Source organism: Urocitellus parryii, chromosome 8 (genome assembly GCF_045843805.1).
Source record: "Urocitellus parryii isolate mUroPar1 chromosome 8, mUroPar1.hap1, whole genome shotgun sequence".
In the NCBI taxonomy this organism is placed as follows: Eukaryota; Metazoa; Chordata; class Mammalia; order Rodentia; family Sciuridae; genus Urocitellus; species Urocitellus parryii.
This window is the reverse complement of record NC_135538.1, coordinates 33,982,712-33,998,030: the sequence shown is the minus strand read 5'-3', so window position 1 is coordinate 33,998,030 and position 15,319 is coordinate 33,982,712. Positions and strand designations below refer to the sequence as shown.

The 15,319-nt window shown below is 39.0% G+C and overlaps 1 protein-coding gene and 1 long non-coding RNA gene across 2 annotated transcripts in view; one reads left to right on the top strand and one right to left on the bottom strand.

The window, feature by feature from the left end:
- Window positions 1-10,944, bottom strand: part of Arhgap18 (Rho GTPase activating protein 18) — a 170,410-nt gene extending 159,466 nt beyond the window's left edge. Inside the window, exon 1 of the mRNA XM_026380823.2 lies at window positions 10,750-10,944. Coding sequence (XP_026236608.1) covers window positions 10,750-10,928 — 179 coding nt within the window. The 5' untranslated portion in view covers window positions 10,929-10,944. The remainder of the gene's footprint in view (window positions 1-10,749) is intronic.
- A 304-nt stretch (window positions 10,945-11,248) lies between these two features.
- LOC113176368 (uncharacterized) lies at window positions 11,249-12,102 on the top strand. Its single transcript, XR_003300061.2, has 2 exons — window positions 11,249-11,333; window positions 11,487-12,102. It is a non-coding gene; the product is annotated as an uncharacterized LOC113176368 (long non-coding RNA).
- The last annotated feature ends 3,217 nt before the right edge of the window (window positions 12,103-15,319 follow it).

The following is a 15,319-nucleotide window of genomic DNA, read 5'->3' as shown; positions in this document are numbered from 1 at the left end:
AGATCAAGGTAGATTGTGCGTCTTGGTGAGGGCCCACTTTCTACCTCAGAAAGCTTCCTATTGCTGGATCTTCACACCATGGAAAAGCTAGCTGGCTCTCTGGGTACTCTGTGTGTATGGTACTGGGATTTTACCCAAGGGCACAATTCCTCTGAGCTATGGCCCCAGCCATTTTTTTTTTTTTTTTATTCTGAGACAGGGTCTTGCTAAATTGCCCAGGCTGATCTTAAACTTCCAGTTGGGCACAGTGGTACATGCCTATAATCCCAGTGGCTAGGGAGGATTACACACCTGTAATCCCAGAAGGAGGATCACTAGTTCAAAGCCAGCCTCAGCAATGGGGAGGCACTAAGCAACTCAGTAAGACTCTCTCAAAATACAAAAAAAAAAAAGGGGGGGGGGGCTGGAGATGTGGCTCAGCAAAGTTCAATTTCTGGTACCCAAAAAACCAAAACCAAAAACAACGTGGGGTCTTTCTACTTCAGCCTCCTGAGTCACTGGAATTATAGGTGTGTGCTACTGTGCCTGGCTTCTCTGAGCACTCTTAGAGCATTAATCCCAATCTTGACAGCTCTACCTTCACCTCTCAAAGGTATGACCTCCTTCCTAATGCCTTACCATGGGAATCAGGGTTCAACCAATGAATTTATGGAGGACCCAAACATTTAGTGCATGGTAGTATTTTTCTGTTGGATTTTCTAATTGGCGTTCTAAAAGTTATAAATTCTCAATATCAGTATTATCTAACTGACAATTCACGTGCCAGGTATATGGTTATGCCCACCTGTAATCTCACCTACATGGAAGGCTGAAGCAGGAGAATGGCAAATTTGAGGCCAGTCTTGGCAACTCAGCAGGACCCTATCTCAAAAAGAGTGGGGTATATAGCTCAGTAGTAGAGTGCCCCTGGGTTCAATCCCTAGTACAACAAAAATAAATAAAAATTTAAGAAATGGAAGGTATAGAATATCTATTCTTATATAAAACAATATATAATTACATCTCTTAAGAATATGCATTTTCAACTTGCGTGCTGATTCCACATATTGTTACTCCAAATATTGAACATTAAAATAGCTCTTTAATTATGAATTAGCTAATCCCAATTTTTCTTAGAAAATATAAGCCAAGGGAGAAATAAGCCACAGATAAAACTAAATACTAGCAGCAATAAACACCACTATTGGCATTTTGTTTTTATTTTCCTTGTCAAAGATATTTAAAAGAAATATGAAGATAGTATAATTAATTTTACATTCTTACCATTCAATCAACAAAAAACAATTGGAAAAGAGTCTACTTGCTGAGATAGTACTGACATGATAATAAACAGTACTGGCCTTAGTCTATGCCTATATAAATCACCTGGCCAAGAGTGTGAATTTAGTAGTGGTTTTTGAGATAAGAGAACTGAGCTCTTGATAAATTAGCACATTAGTGTGGTGACTAGGTCTGGTGTACAAGAGGAGGCTATCCACGTAATGTCCGTAATCTTTCCAACAATACCATTTGCATTTCTTCATAGCACTCATGATTCTGATTGTTTCTTCTAATATTTACTTGACAGTAAATCGCATATTTGTCATCTTTTAAAATACATATGTCTTGTTAAATAGCTAAGAGTTAATTAACATGTACTTAATCATATAGTAGAAACACAAAATCAACTCAACATTTAAGAATGCAATACATTATTATTAACTATAGTCAACACTTTGTACAATAGATCTTACACTTATTCCTTTTAACTGATAATGTTCTCTTTTGACAATGATGTCATCAAGCCACCCTCCTTTCCAACCTCAGATCTCTAGTAACCAACATTCTACTTTCTACTTCCCAGTTTAACTTTTTAAAATTCCACATAAGTGAAATCTCATGGCATATATTTTTCTGTGTCTTGATTATTTCACCTAATGTCCTTTAGTTTTTTTTTCCATATCATTGCAAATAACAGGATCATTAAGGCCAAAATAATGTTACATTGTACTTACACATTTTCTTTACCCATTCATCCATTGTTGGACACTTGGGTTTCTTCCATATCTTAGCTATCATGAATGCCACAATGAACATAGAAATATAGATATCTTTCTGACATACCAATTTCATTTTCTTTGGATGTATTCCCAGTGGTGGGATTGCTGGACCATATGGCAGCTCTATTTTTAACATTTTCAGGAACCTCCATACTTTTTTCCATAATGGCTGTACTAATTTATACTCCTGCGAGGATGTTTGTTTATTAATATTCTCTTTCTCCCATCAAAATTCAGGTTCCATGGAATCAGGAATTAATCTCTCTATATATTAATCTCTATATTCTGAGTGCTTAGAATAATAGGAGCCAACACATGATAGGTGCTCAGAATATATTTACTGAACAGTGAATGAGATGGCACAAGTGACTAAAAAAATGATTTTCTCTTCCTGGGTAGTTTATATTCCTCACCCTTTTCTGGTAGTTACTTTCCTTTCTACCCCTCCACCATGACCAATCTTCTAGTGCCTCAGTTAACAACAACAAAAAGTGTTTTGATCTGAAAACTTCATAGACAATGAGTTTGGTAGTGAGCTCTTGGCAACCTGCCCCTGAGCACTGAGGATATTTGCTCTGGAAGCAAACAACCTTCCCTCTGCTCAGGAGACACTTTAGGCTGATTGTACCTCTCTTTGAGACCTTTTCTTAAGGGTTTTCGCAGACTAGATGCTTTCATTCAGCAACATGACCTTTGCACATCTCCATCACATCTAGAGTTACAGGTTCCAGATGCATGTAATCTGCATTTCTGAATCTTGATTTGGTTTGCCATGCTAGGAATTGAACCCAGGGTCTCATGCATGCTAGGCAATGCTTTACCACTAAGCACATCCCCTGCCCTGAATCCTTGCTGTCTAAATTTAAACCTGGATGTCATTTAGTACTAAGAGACAGAAAAGCCCACATTTACAACTTGCTTCAGATACCACCCCCCAGTCTGTAGTTGATCTGGGCAAGACCCACACCCAAAGTACATAGGAAGGCAGTAGAGTGACTCTTGGGACCCTTCCCTAAAACAAACCTCTAATCCTGTGGAGAAGACAGTGGGTAACAGTAGGCTAGTTCTTCAGGCTTATCTTCACCTTCTGCTTTAGGAGTCTGTAAGCAGAAGCTGCACAGAGTACCACTTTCTCCCAGTGGAACATGAAAAATTAGACAAACGATAGTCCTGTTGGTATCACATAGCACCATCCTAGACTTGGGTGTACTGTGCTTATTCTGAGCCTAATTATTCTCCACACTGTATCCTAAATTTAACCTGAGTGTTACAATAACTTTTTTTTTTTTTTGGTGGGGGGCACTTTGACAAATTTTTTCTTGTCGATCCAAAGCCCATGTCCGCAGCTGGACACAGAGGCCTGCAGAGCTCCCTGGGGAAAAAGGCAGAGATTCCTGCCCAACAGGAGATCTAGGGAATGGATATTTGTTAAAAGTTTGTTTACTATTACCCCACTACCCAACCACCCTCAACCATCCAGATTATGTTTTAAGTATATTCGTACCAGGAATCCAGTGCCTCCTGAAACCAACACCTAGGAGCAATTCAAAAAGCAGCAGAAAGTGCTTCATTTTGCTCTCCCAAAGGGAAGGACTTATTTGTTAATTTGTGCATCAGACATCATACTAAAACTCTATAGGTAAAAATAAAAATAAATAAAATACGTTTTGTGTGGGCAGAACCAACTACACAAATTTTGGATTCCACTGCAAAATAAAAATGTGGTGCCACTTGTTCAGAAGTATTAAGAACCTCAAAAAAGCAACAGCAGAGAAGTAAGGCAATCATGGGTTCCTGCGAGCCTGGACAAAGCATTTCATTTTGGGAATCCACTGACCTAAACTACACGACTGTGAGCAATGTAAAAAATAAATAAGGCATTTCGTTTTGTTCTCAGAATCATGACAGATCACAGATCTATGCCTGGCCTGTGAATGAGGGGGGACTGTAGAACATTCCTGAGAAATGAAATTTGACACACAAAAGGGGAGGAATTAATCAAAAATATATTTCTGATTACTAAGAAACATTTCAGTTTTTCTAGTTGAATAACTAGACTTTGTACTTCTACGTAAGTATGCTTAAGAAAGAAACATTAACAGTAAACAATGAATTAACATTAATTAACAGTAATTAATGAATTAACTTTGGGATGTTTTTGCAGTACTGAGGCCTTCTAAAAGATTAAGCCATTCATGGCCCAGCTACTTGGGAGGCTGAGGCCAGAAGATCCCTTGAGCTCAGGTTTGGGACCAACCTGGACAACACAGGAACACCCAGGGACCCTATGGAATAAAAGTCCCTTTTTGTAAAGCTGAAAGAGGTATATGCAAGAGATATCCATGGAAAAGAAAAGAACAGACATTAACTTCTAATTAATTTACAATAACATCTAAATATCCTTTGTTCTTAATAAAATGTGGTGGGGGGAAAAAAAGCGAAACCATCCAGGTCAAAACTTGCATGAAGATAAATGCACTTAATAAATGAGCTCTTCCATACTATAGAACATTCTTCTTGTTAAGCCATTTGTCAAACTCACATTCTAACATTTCACGTTAATAATCATGATTTTTTTATAATATAGAATTATGCAGTTTAAGAAGTTGATGGTTATTTTACCATATGAATTTAGGGATCTATAAACCCAAATCTTGGTAATTCCTATCCTCTTAAAAAAATTGAATTATGAAGGCCAAAAGCATGGCAGAAATACTTTCCCTTCATTAACAGGGTGCTCAAGAGTTCTTTTTGTATTCCCATGTAATGCTCACCTTCAGAATGTTCCATATAGCAATAAAAAAATAAAATGAATAATCAGTCATGCAATATGCCAAAATTGTGGTTAAAGGAAAAACTAGTTCTCTAAACACATATGGAATTCCATGAGTTTGATGTTACTTAAAAACACCTTACCTGGTTAAGGGGCATTTTCTCCCTACAGATGGGCTAGAAACAGCCAGGGAAGACCCCCTCTAGTGCCTTACATTTCCAGTAGGCACTTGTTACTGTGACACCAAGAAAGAATAGCAAAATGTGTGCCACTCACACCCTTTCAAGAAAGTAGAAAGGGAATGTTTCAGCCACAGAATCACAGTCTATATTACATAGTGAAAGAACAAATTTACCAATGGTTTATCAAGTCGACTAAGAAAACAGAAAAGAATTTGGCTGAATTGAAGAGTATACTTTTTAAACTATAGTTTTATTGCAGTCCACTGACAAATTTAATGTGCATAAACAATTCCAGTTTAATTTTTATTAAAACTGAGGATGTACCAAAAGCTATATCTAATTCTTGCTTCAAAACCCCAGTTAAAACATTCCATATGTACCTTAACCAGCAGAACGTGTAAGAATAGTTCTAAAACCTTGAGAAATAAGTACACTTTAGAACTATTCTTTTTAACAACAGAACACTCTGGGGATTCTGAGTTGGTAAGTCTGGGTTGAGGTTCAAGCACATTTTTTTTAATATTTTTTAAACTCCCAAGGAGTTCCAAGACACAGGTTAGGATTCGGAACCACTGTTCTAAACGAATGGTTCTCATGATATGGCCCCCAAACCAGTAACATCAGCTACTGGTTCACTTGTTTCAAATACAGCTTCTGGAGATCCCTTAGACCTAGTGAATTAGAAACAGAAGGAGCAGGGAGGGCTCACAAGCCCGCCAGGTGATTTGGTTCATGTTAGAGAATCACTGTTTAATGCAGACATGAGTTAGTTCAAAAATCATGCCTTATAATTATTAAAGCTACCAGACCTTTCACCAGATTCTTTTTTATATCTATGCTCAAAAAAGAAAAATAGAAACTTATTGCTCCATATAGGAACCAACCACCACTACTTTAAAAATGTTCCCACATGTAATCAATTTTGTCACCTTGACTTTAGTGTCCCACTCCTTCCCCAAGTTAGAGTAAAGTTCAAACTTCTACTATTCAGGGCTAGAAAGTCAATGTTCTCACTTCTTGAAGGCCAGATGGTCTCCACTATAAACATTCAACTCCATCATATACAGTACATGAGTGAATGTGTCTCTGTTCCAATAAAACTTTATTTACAAAAACAGGTGTCAATTCAGATTTAACCTAGGGCTATAGCTCACCAACTTCCATGTTTAAGACATGATGGCCAAAAAAAGTTGGGGAAGAAAAACCAAAACAGAACAAAACACATCATCCCACACCCATGAAATGAGAAACTATCACGAGCACAATCCAACCCAGAACCTGCTTCAGGGGTTAAAAAAAAAAAAAGTATTGTATTTTACTTATTCACTTATCAGACAGTAAACATTTGGTTGCATACACATGCCTGAAACTGAACATCAAAGCCCTACTTGCACAGACCCAAGTCTATAAAGAAAAACATTTTAAATAATTAGAAAAAAATTTCAATGTTTTGATGACATTGCTGAGAGTATGAAATGGTGAGTGTCACAAAGCTCTGAAGAAGGCACAAAACTAGTGACATTAGGCCTGAATCTCCAGCAATCAACAGGATTATGCTACTTGGAGAAAAGGATGAAAATTATACCACATAAAGGGAGCAGCACAGCAAGTGCATAAGCTTAAAGCTTAAGATCAATACATTCCAAGAGATCAGCACTGCTGGACCATATGCTCAACTTTCTCCCTTGACCCTTCAGTGCATTCTCCATATAGAAGCCACCATGCTTTCAAATATGAAATCCTCCAATGGAGTTCCACTGTGATTAAAAATTCATTCTCACATGACTGTAATTTCAGTTACTTTGGAGGTTAAAGTAGGAGGATCACAAGTTGGAGGTCAGCCTGGAAAACTTAGTGAAACCCTATCTCAAAAAAAAAAAAAAAAAGCTGGGGATGTTATTCAGATGTAGAACAACCCTGGGTTCAATATCTAGTTACACCCCACCTACTCCTCCCCGCCCAAACAAAAAGCTCTACAGCCCTTGACTATCTTTCTGAACTTATCCCCCCATCTCCCACCTCCCCCATACTGTGGTCCACACCTCCTGCCTCCTCCTCCTCCCCCCCCCCCCACATACACACAGCATTACCTATCCAGCTCCACAAGAACACATACTCCATTCTTGCCACATTTTAATATCCATCTGGAGAATAAACCAAGAAACCAGGAATGTGTCTCCAGACTTAAACTGACTTTGAACTCGTGATCCTCCTGCCTCAACCTCCCTAACATCTGGGAATACAGGTGTGCGCCACCATGCTTGGCTCATTAACAACAAGTTCAGGTCACATATTTCTTCAGAGGGCTTTCCCAAGTGCCCTACCTGAAGTCACACTTTAGGCCATCTCTCAGTCAGCTTCATTGCATCAAGAAACGCAAATATTCAGATTCCAGCTAGACTTGCATACTTGAAAAGATGCCAGCTATGGCCTACTTATGTTCTGTTGCTAAACCATTTGGTCTAAACAATGTCACAGAGAAACAATACCAGGATTTTCTCAAACCTCAGTCTGTGTTCCCAAACTGTATTGCTAGCAGTGACAATCTGAAAGTCACTTGCTGGAAGCTTAACGACATACCCTTGAAGATGAAATAGAATTCTTAGCAATTTGAGGCATTAATATACCAGTCCTAGAACTAATTTGGTATTTCTGGCTTCTTGTTCAGATTCCAGTTAATATTTGAGTATTTCTAGTTTTATGCAAATAAAATTATACTCTCATTAAATTGCTAAAACCAAGGCTAGGAACCAAGATCAAATGGTGACTAGGACAAAAACTTTGCACACTATAAAAAACAAATGGTTAGCTCTTTTTAGAATAAAGAAAAAAATGATGGGAACTAGCAGAGAAAGTTGCATAAGTCATTATTAAAATACTTTCTGGGGGGAGGGGATACCAGAGATTGAAATCAGAGGCACGCAACCACTGAGCCACATTCCAGCCCTATTTTGTATTTTTACCTAAGGACAGTATCTCACTGAGTCACTGAGTACCTTGCTTTTGCTGAGGGTGGCTTTGAACTAGTGATTCTCCTGCCTCAACCTCCATAACCTCTAGGATTATAGGCATGCACCACCATGCTTGGCTCATTATCAACATACTTTTGATCATGTGATCTTTTATTGATAGCACTTGTGATGTATCCTGGTCCAGGTTCTGAGAATGAACCAACTACAGCTGAATCTTGCTCTAATCCCAAGGTCTAATTGAGCCCATCTCAAAAATGGCAGAAATAAAGAGGCAGTTTATTTATTAAGGAAAAAGGAATATGTCTGTACACCTAGAGGACTAAAGTTCTGGTCCAATTGGACTGTTGAGAAGTGAAATTCATTGTATTTCTTTCACAGATTAATAACTTAAGAATACATTCATTTTCTGTGATATAAAAGATACTAGAAGCGGGTAGTGGGACACAGTAATGATAGATAGGAAGCTGTCCTCTACTCTCACCCTCAAAACAGGAAGCACAACGATTTCCACTGGAATAGTTTTACTCCTTGCTGTGTATCATAATTGAGGGAGAAGAGCAGGAGAGAAAGTAACAGCAGTCTGCCCCTCCTCAATATTCAGATGTGGGAATAAGTTTTCCCCCCATTTTTTTTTTATTCTTCCACCTGATGGAGATATTCTAGGCAATTGTGGTACTTCACATTTGAACACATGTTACATCTAACAAGACTAGAAATGTTTACTGATCATTAGAAACTTACAAAGACTCTCAAAGGTTGGCATTGGCTATTACTGATTGTTCTCTGTAAGAGAAATCATCTGGAAATGGCTATCAATTATCTCCTTTACTTACTTCACATGAAGTTCCTTTCTCGTTCATTTCACAGAAAGAGACCAACAACAGCTAAAGCAAGGGCCTGGGAGATAAATTTTCCTCAGTAAAATCTTGGGTCTTTGGGAGCTTCTGAAAGGAAGGGGTGCTTTTTGTGTAAATTCCAGAGTAGACCTAACAGGTGTCAACAGGTAAAGAATAAAAGGCTAATGTATTAACAGAGTCTCCAGGCAGCTTTCGTCTGGCCCTAGGTGAGCTGATGGAGTCTGGATATTTACTACCAAAAAGGGAAGGACAGAAGAGATTTCTGAGCTTCCAGGCAAGTCAAACATTACCAAACTCTATCCCTTTTGTAGAACCAAACTTGTTGGCTGAATGTGAGTAGATCTCAGTCCCTATAAACAAACTAGGAATAGGAATTTTTAGCTCTGTATTAATTTGATCCTTCACTTTTTCTTTCAAAGTGCAGTGCTTTCAAATTTGTACCTTTTGTCCTTTTTATCTCGTTTTGCTAGACTTTGTTGACTGGTTACAGTCATTATCTTTAAGTGATCCTTTTCAGATCGAGGACACACCTCCCTTGCTTTGCCCACCTATCTTAATGTCATGTGTTAGGCATACAGTCCTAACATTATAGATCTGCCATGGAAAACAGCAAATGCTTCAGTGAGCGGATTCAGTAATTGATTTTGAACTTATTACATTTTGCCTAAAACGATAGTATCACTTGTTCGTGGTAAAATGGGCCCACAAGAGGAAGTGTCATAAATGCCAAGTAATGATTTTTCTAAAAGGCTGTAAAAGTACTTATTTGTCCAGAAATTCCAACTTTTTCCTCAAATGTTTACCACTCAAAATCAAATATATTCTTGCCTTTTCTTCTTTATCACTACATGATTTTTAATTTTCATGACAAAAAAATCTTTACTATCTTAGAAAAATAAGTTACTATATTATATAAGTTATTAATAAGCTTAAGCAAGAAATTAAAAAGCCTAATATGAAACTCTATGGAAAACAATTTTTCTGTCCCATTGATAAGAATTGTTAAAAGTTAGGCAGTACTCAAAAACCTATGACTACCTTATTTCTTTGAAAAGGTAGTCCCTTTCTTTTAAGGCCTCCAAGCTGATAGCAATGGAAACTGTAATTATTATAGGACATTTGGGGTAGTTTTTCTTTGGTAGCCCATGATTAAATATGTTCACTCAAATGTACTTGATTTAAGTTCTTTATACTCTCTCCCCTGACTTCCCCCTTTTATATGAAGGGCCATATAAAGATTTAATTCCACAATTTCCACCAAAAATTCACACAATTATATTTTGAAAATGTTTCTTTTGAACAGATGCCTCTATGGAGAGGCTGTCCTACTCAACACTCAGAATGAGTGATTTTTTTTTTAAATTTGTTTTAAATCTATGGGCTCCTGTTTATTAAAACCTTGAAACTTTTTGTTTTGCTTGTTTTTAACAAATAAGTTGACTAGAGGAAATGTTCATATTAGTTATCTGCTTAAATTCAATGTGGATTAAAGTTAATGTTGAATCTTAGAATTAACTGCTCTGTTGGCTGCAATTGAAATGGTAATTATATGGAAACGGCTGTAATATCAGTCCACCTATATTACATGAAGTTCCTTTCCTTAAAATATAGCAGGAATTTTTTTTTAAGTTACCTTAACCTCATCTTGCAAATGAGAAACTTAAATGGTGGGTTCATGGCAAAATTCTATGAAGCAAGTAAATTTCAGTCTAGAATGACGGTGGCTTAAAAGAACACTAACGCTTCTCTTTACGGTTCGCCAGGAAGGATTTTAAAAAGTCCTATAAAAAGTCCTTTTCCCCAGTCTTCGATAAGAGCAACCTAGTCGTGTAAGAATAAAGGCCACAGTTGACTTTTTCCCAGCTGCAGTTTCAAAGCTAATTAACGCGGTGACAATAGAAAAGCGTGGAAAGATGCTCTTCTTACCTCCGGTGAAAGCAGTGTCCCAGCTTTGCCACTACTATAAGCATCTTTCCCAGGGCCAGAGCGGCAGGCACCAGTCGCCAGAAGTAGGGGAACGGAGCTCTGTCGCGACACACGGCCTCTCTGGGGCTCTGGGGCTCTCCCGCGCCCTTCACGGTTAACCACGACTCTGATCCTGTCATTTCTGCTCAATCATCCAGCAGCTGCTTATAAAGACCGGGTGAAGCATGATGGGCACGAGAAGCAGGAGTGGGTGGAGGAGGAGGACGGGCGCGAGCGCCCAGCTCGCAGACTGACTTCAGCTGGAGGACCCCGGGGGACCCCCGCTGCTTCGCAGCTGAAGACCCGAAAGCCGCACGTTACGGGGCGGAGATCAGCTTTCCAGGAACGAGCTGGAACTGCGGCACAAGCCCCGCAGCTTCCTGGAGGCTCTTCTAGCAGATGTGTGTGAACCCAAACGGGCTGTGTGCTCAGAGAGCGACCCCTGCCACGACTGAGCATGCTCGGCTTCCCGGCTGTCTCGCCAGGCCTTTCAACGGTTGACTTCTCTAGATGCGAAAAAGGGACAATGGAGAAGTGGGCAGAAGGTGAGATCAATGTAGGTAATTTTAAACACGAAGATGACCTCCTCGCCTCCCCTCCCCTCCCCTCCTCTCCCCTAGAAAATGAGGGTGGGGGTGCAAGTGGAAGGATTTATCATCCTGCACTAAGCAATGATTTTTGTTTTTGTTTTTTGACAGGTTGACAAAGATGTTCTGGAAGCGATCAATAGCTTTTGAACTCTCTCCGTGCACAATTAAGTTGCCTCAGGGGTCGTGTGTGCATTGTATATAGTGAAAGGATTTAATGCTAACAAATCACTGTCAATCAAAGATTAGGTATGGAATTGCCGAAATTTGAAGGTTTAGGCAATGTGCCACGGATGAATTATTCTCTATACGAGTGTAACATACACCTAGACAACTTTCTTAAAACAGTATTTCATAAAAATGCAATTTTTGAAATTTTAATGTTAGTCTATATTATAATATGTACATTTCGAAACGTAAACCTTCCACATGGCAGCTCAATTGAAGCCGAGAATATTTGGCTAATTCATGATTTCTAAATCTTTTCTCTGGATTTAGTAAATGGCAAGTAATCCATTAATGTTTGAGAATGAATTATGGGTTTGCTAGGTAATCTGTAAATGGCACTTAACCCGGAAAGCTGAGGTTCTTGAATTTGATATGCACCTATATTCAGCTCTTGACCTTCTTGGTTTTCTATTTTGGGCGGGTCCAGTGCTTAAAAATAGGAATACACTGTTTTTGCCATACACACAATGCATAAGTAAATTTGCTTTTCAATACTGTTTGCAGCTTAGTGTTTTTATTGTGGCCCTTCATCTCCTCTTTTTCAAGCCCCGGAACTTGATACTCACTAAGTTGGGCCCAATTCAGAGCAACTTTCAGAACCAGCAACACTGACTCTCCATGATTTGCAAATAGCATTTCATTTTTAAAAACTTCTAGCCAGCCATCTCTGCCAAAACTATGGATGGTGAATCTAAGATGCTTTCACAGCTGAAAGGGATCCTGAAACAGCCTGAAAGCTGACTGCAAGTTCACTGGGAAAATGTGAGTGAGCCAGATATATCATGATTTCTTACCAGGTGTCTCTGGCCCTTGGATTTAGTCTGGGGCAATAAATATTCCCCCACTCTTTTTCTGGATTCTTCTGCCCTCCCATTAAGATTTAGGTGTCACCTGAGTACCTCCTGTTTCCAGAGGTCTCCCCGCCTCTGGGCTCTCCAGGGCCAGCTTTTATCTCTACACTTTCTGCATTGACCTGAGCTGAATTATGCCCTACCTACCAGCAGCTGTGAATTCCTTAATGGTGGAGACAATGCAGACTGCTTGCATCTATACAAATGTATTCATCTGCCCAATTTCTGGTTTTCATATGCTTTCAGATTAGATGAAGGCAGCATGGGAAGGAAGCCTATTGTGGTGACCACTTGGAAAATTGGTGGAGTTAATCTGGAGACATTTTCTAGAGGAAGTGACTCCACAGGAAAAAGGATCTTTTCAGTATCACCACATCAAAGGTGTCATAGATGGAAAAGAGAATGTAGGTCTTTTTGTATAGATCTGGTAAGCACAGATACCTAGGATGGAGCTATATTTATGTTTTTTAATCCCCACCTCTCAGTCACAAACAAAAATAGAAGCAGAAGTAGAGACACAACTGCCCCTGCCCTGATGCTCCCTCAGTTTCATAGCAGAGATTTCTTACTCCATCTATTTCATCTCTCAGAATTTCTTTTTGTTTTTCCTGATTTTTTTTTTTTAATCCTGGGAATCTGGTTTTCAAAGGTTGCCCATGGTGCCCTCATTACCAAAACCAGGAATTTTCCAATTTTGATGACAAAAGTCATAGCACTCACTCCATTTGCACCTTCTCCTCTGCCTAGCACAGCTAAATTCTTTATGAACATCACATTTAATGACCACAAGAAGCATCTTGTAATAGTATTTATCACAGTTTTAAATTTAGTTTACAGTATTTAATGATTGCTAGTGTCAGAACAAAACAGGGACACAGACAGTAATTAGTGACGGATAGACAAGGACAGAATATTATCCTCTGATGCTGCAGCCCAGGCTGGGAGAACACAAGGTGATACAGCTAACAAGCAGAGGAGGAGGGTGTGGATTCTGTGCTGTTTGGTGCCAGAGTCACCAGTGCTTAATCTAGATTATCACATCAGTCCTTATGCTTGCCTTCCCTGAGGCCATTCCAATAGTTGAAACTGAGAGTAAGGGCCAATTCCAAGTTGACTTGATGCCAAACTCTACGCTTAAACTCTCCGCCAAGCACTCCTTCGCCTCCTCTATAAAATTCTTTTTTTTTTTTAATATTTTATTTTTTTTAGTTTTCAGCAGACATGACATGTTTGTTTGTATGTGGTGCTGAGGATCGAATCCGGGCCGCACCCATGCCAGGCGAGCGCGCTACCGCTTGAGCCACATCCCCAGCCCAATATAAAATTCTTTCTTCTTTTGAATTTTCTGACATAATTTTTATGATTCTGATCCCTTCCCCCCTCACTTTTTTTAATAATTGAAGTTTCTTTTCTAGTCATTTGTGCCATTATCATTACTCTGTCACTTCTTATGACCACTGTTTAGCTACTCAACTGTCACGAAGGTTTTTGTTGTTTTTGATGTGTGATTTTAATCTCTTACTCTCTAATCTGTTTCTCCTTACAACCCCCAAAAGTATCTTCCTAAAAATTCTTTTGCCAATACAGTGAACATTCTTGGTTGTCTTTACAGAGCCCTTAATAGATCCCTAGTTATGAGTCTTTATCATCCATGCCCCCCAAATAGTCCACTTGCTCAATGAGAAGTGGCCTGGTCCTGATTCATCTTAGGGCAACACTACCATGCTCTTGCCAGTCATTGGTTAGTAAATGGCCATGTGACTTAATTTTGATTGATGAAGAGGCCATGCAAGTTTGTGACAGGCTTCAGGAACATTCTTCTTTTCTCCTGAGAATCACAGAAATCCACTAAATGTCTCACATTTAAACCAGGAAGTTATCACCCCTAAGTACTGTGAACCATGGTAACACCCTGAGAAGATCAACCTTACGCCAACACTGTACAAAGTAAAGCACAAAGATGAAAGGCATGGATGTTTGGTGGTGTCACTGAATTGATCTGCCCACCCAGATGCCTACCGTTTCACTTGGTTTCTCAGAATATGAGCCAATAAAATCTGTTTAAACTGTAAGAATTAGGTTTTCTGCTTGTAGTGAAAAAAGCTTCCTTGTCTGAGAAAAGAAATTTTTTTTTTCCCTTTCCTTTCAAAATGCTAAATTAAGAGCTGGGGATGTGGCTTAGTGGTAGAGCTCTTGCCTAGCGTGTACAAGGCCCCAGGCTGAATCCCCAGCATTGGAAAAAAAAAAAAAAAACTGAAATGATGAAGAATAAGCTAAATTTCTTAGCAAAGCATTTGAGAACCTTTTCTGCACCTTCTGTCTTTGTAATCTTGCTCCACCATGTCATTTTGTATTTTCTATCAAGTTAAATTTTCCATGAAATCAAATTTTCCCTCCAAGATCTGGATCAAAAGACACTTCCTTGAAGATAGATTTTCAAAATTAGTATTTCTTCTTCTTTGTTGAGCTGAGAATCATATCCAAGGTCTCACATATGTCAGGCAATCATTCTACCACTTAGCTACATGCTCAGCCCCAGTATTTCTTCTTTCTCTATCTTTATACATGTTGCTTATACCTCTGTAAGTCTGAGTCCTCAAAGAATCAGAGCAGCCAAGATAGAATTATACTACAACAAATTTTTATTAGAGGAAATGTCTCTAAGAGGAAATGGAGAAGGAGTTGGAACAGGCTGCAGGAGCCATAGGGCCATGCAAGTATAACCTCAAAGGAGGGAGGGAGGAAAGAACGAACTTAGTTGGGTGCAGTCCAGTTCTCAAGAATGTTCAGGAAGTCTGGTGGGGAATCCTCAAGATAGTCTTTTCAGAAGAGGCTTAAATGAGCTACCTTAGTATCATTGCTACT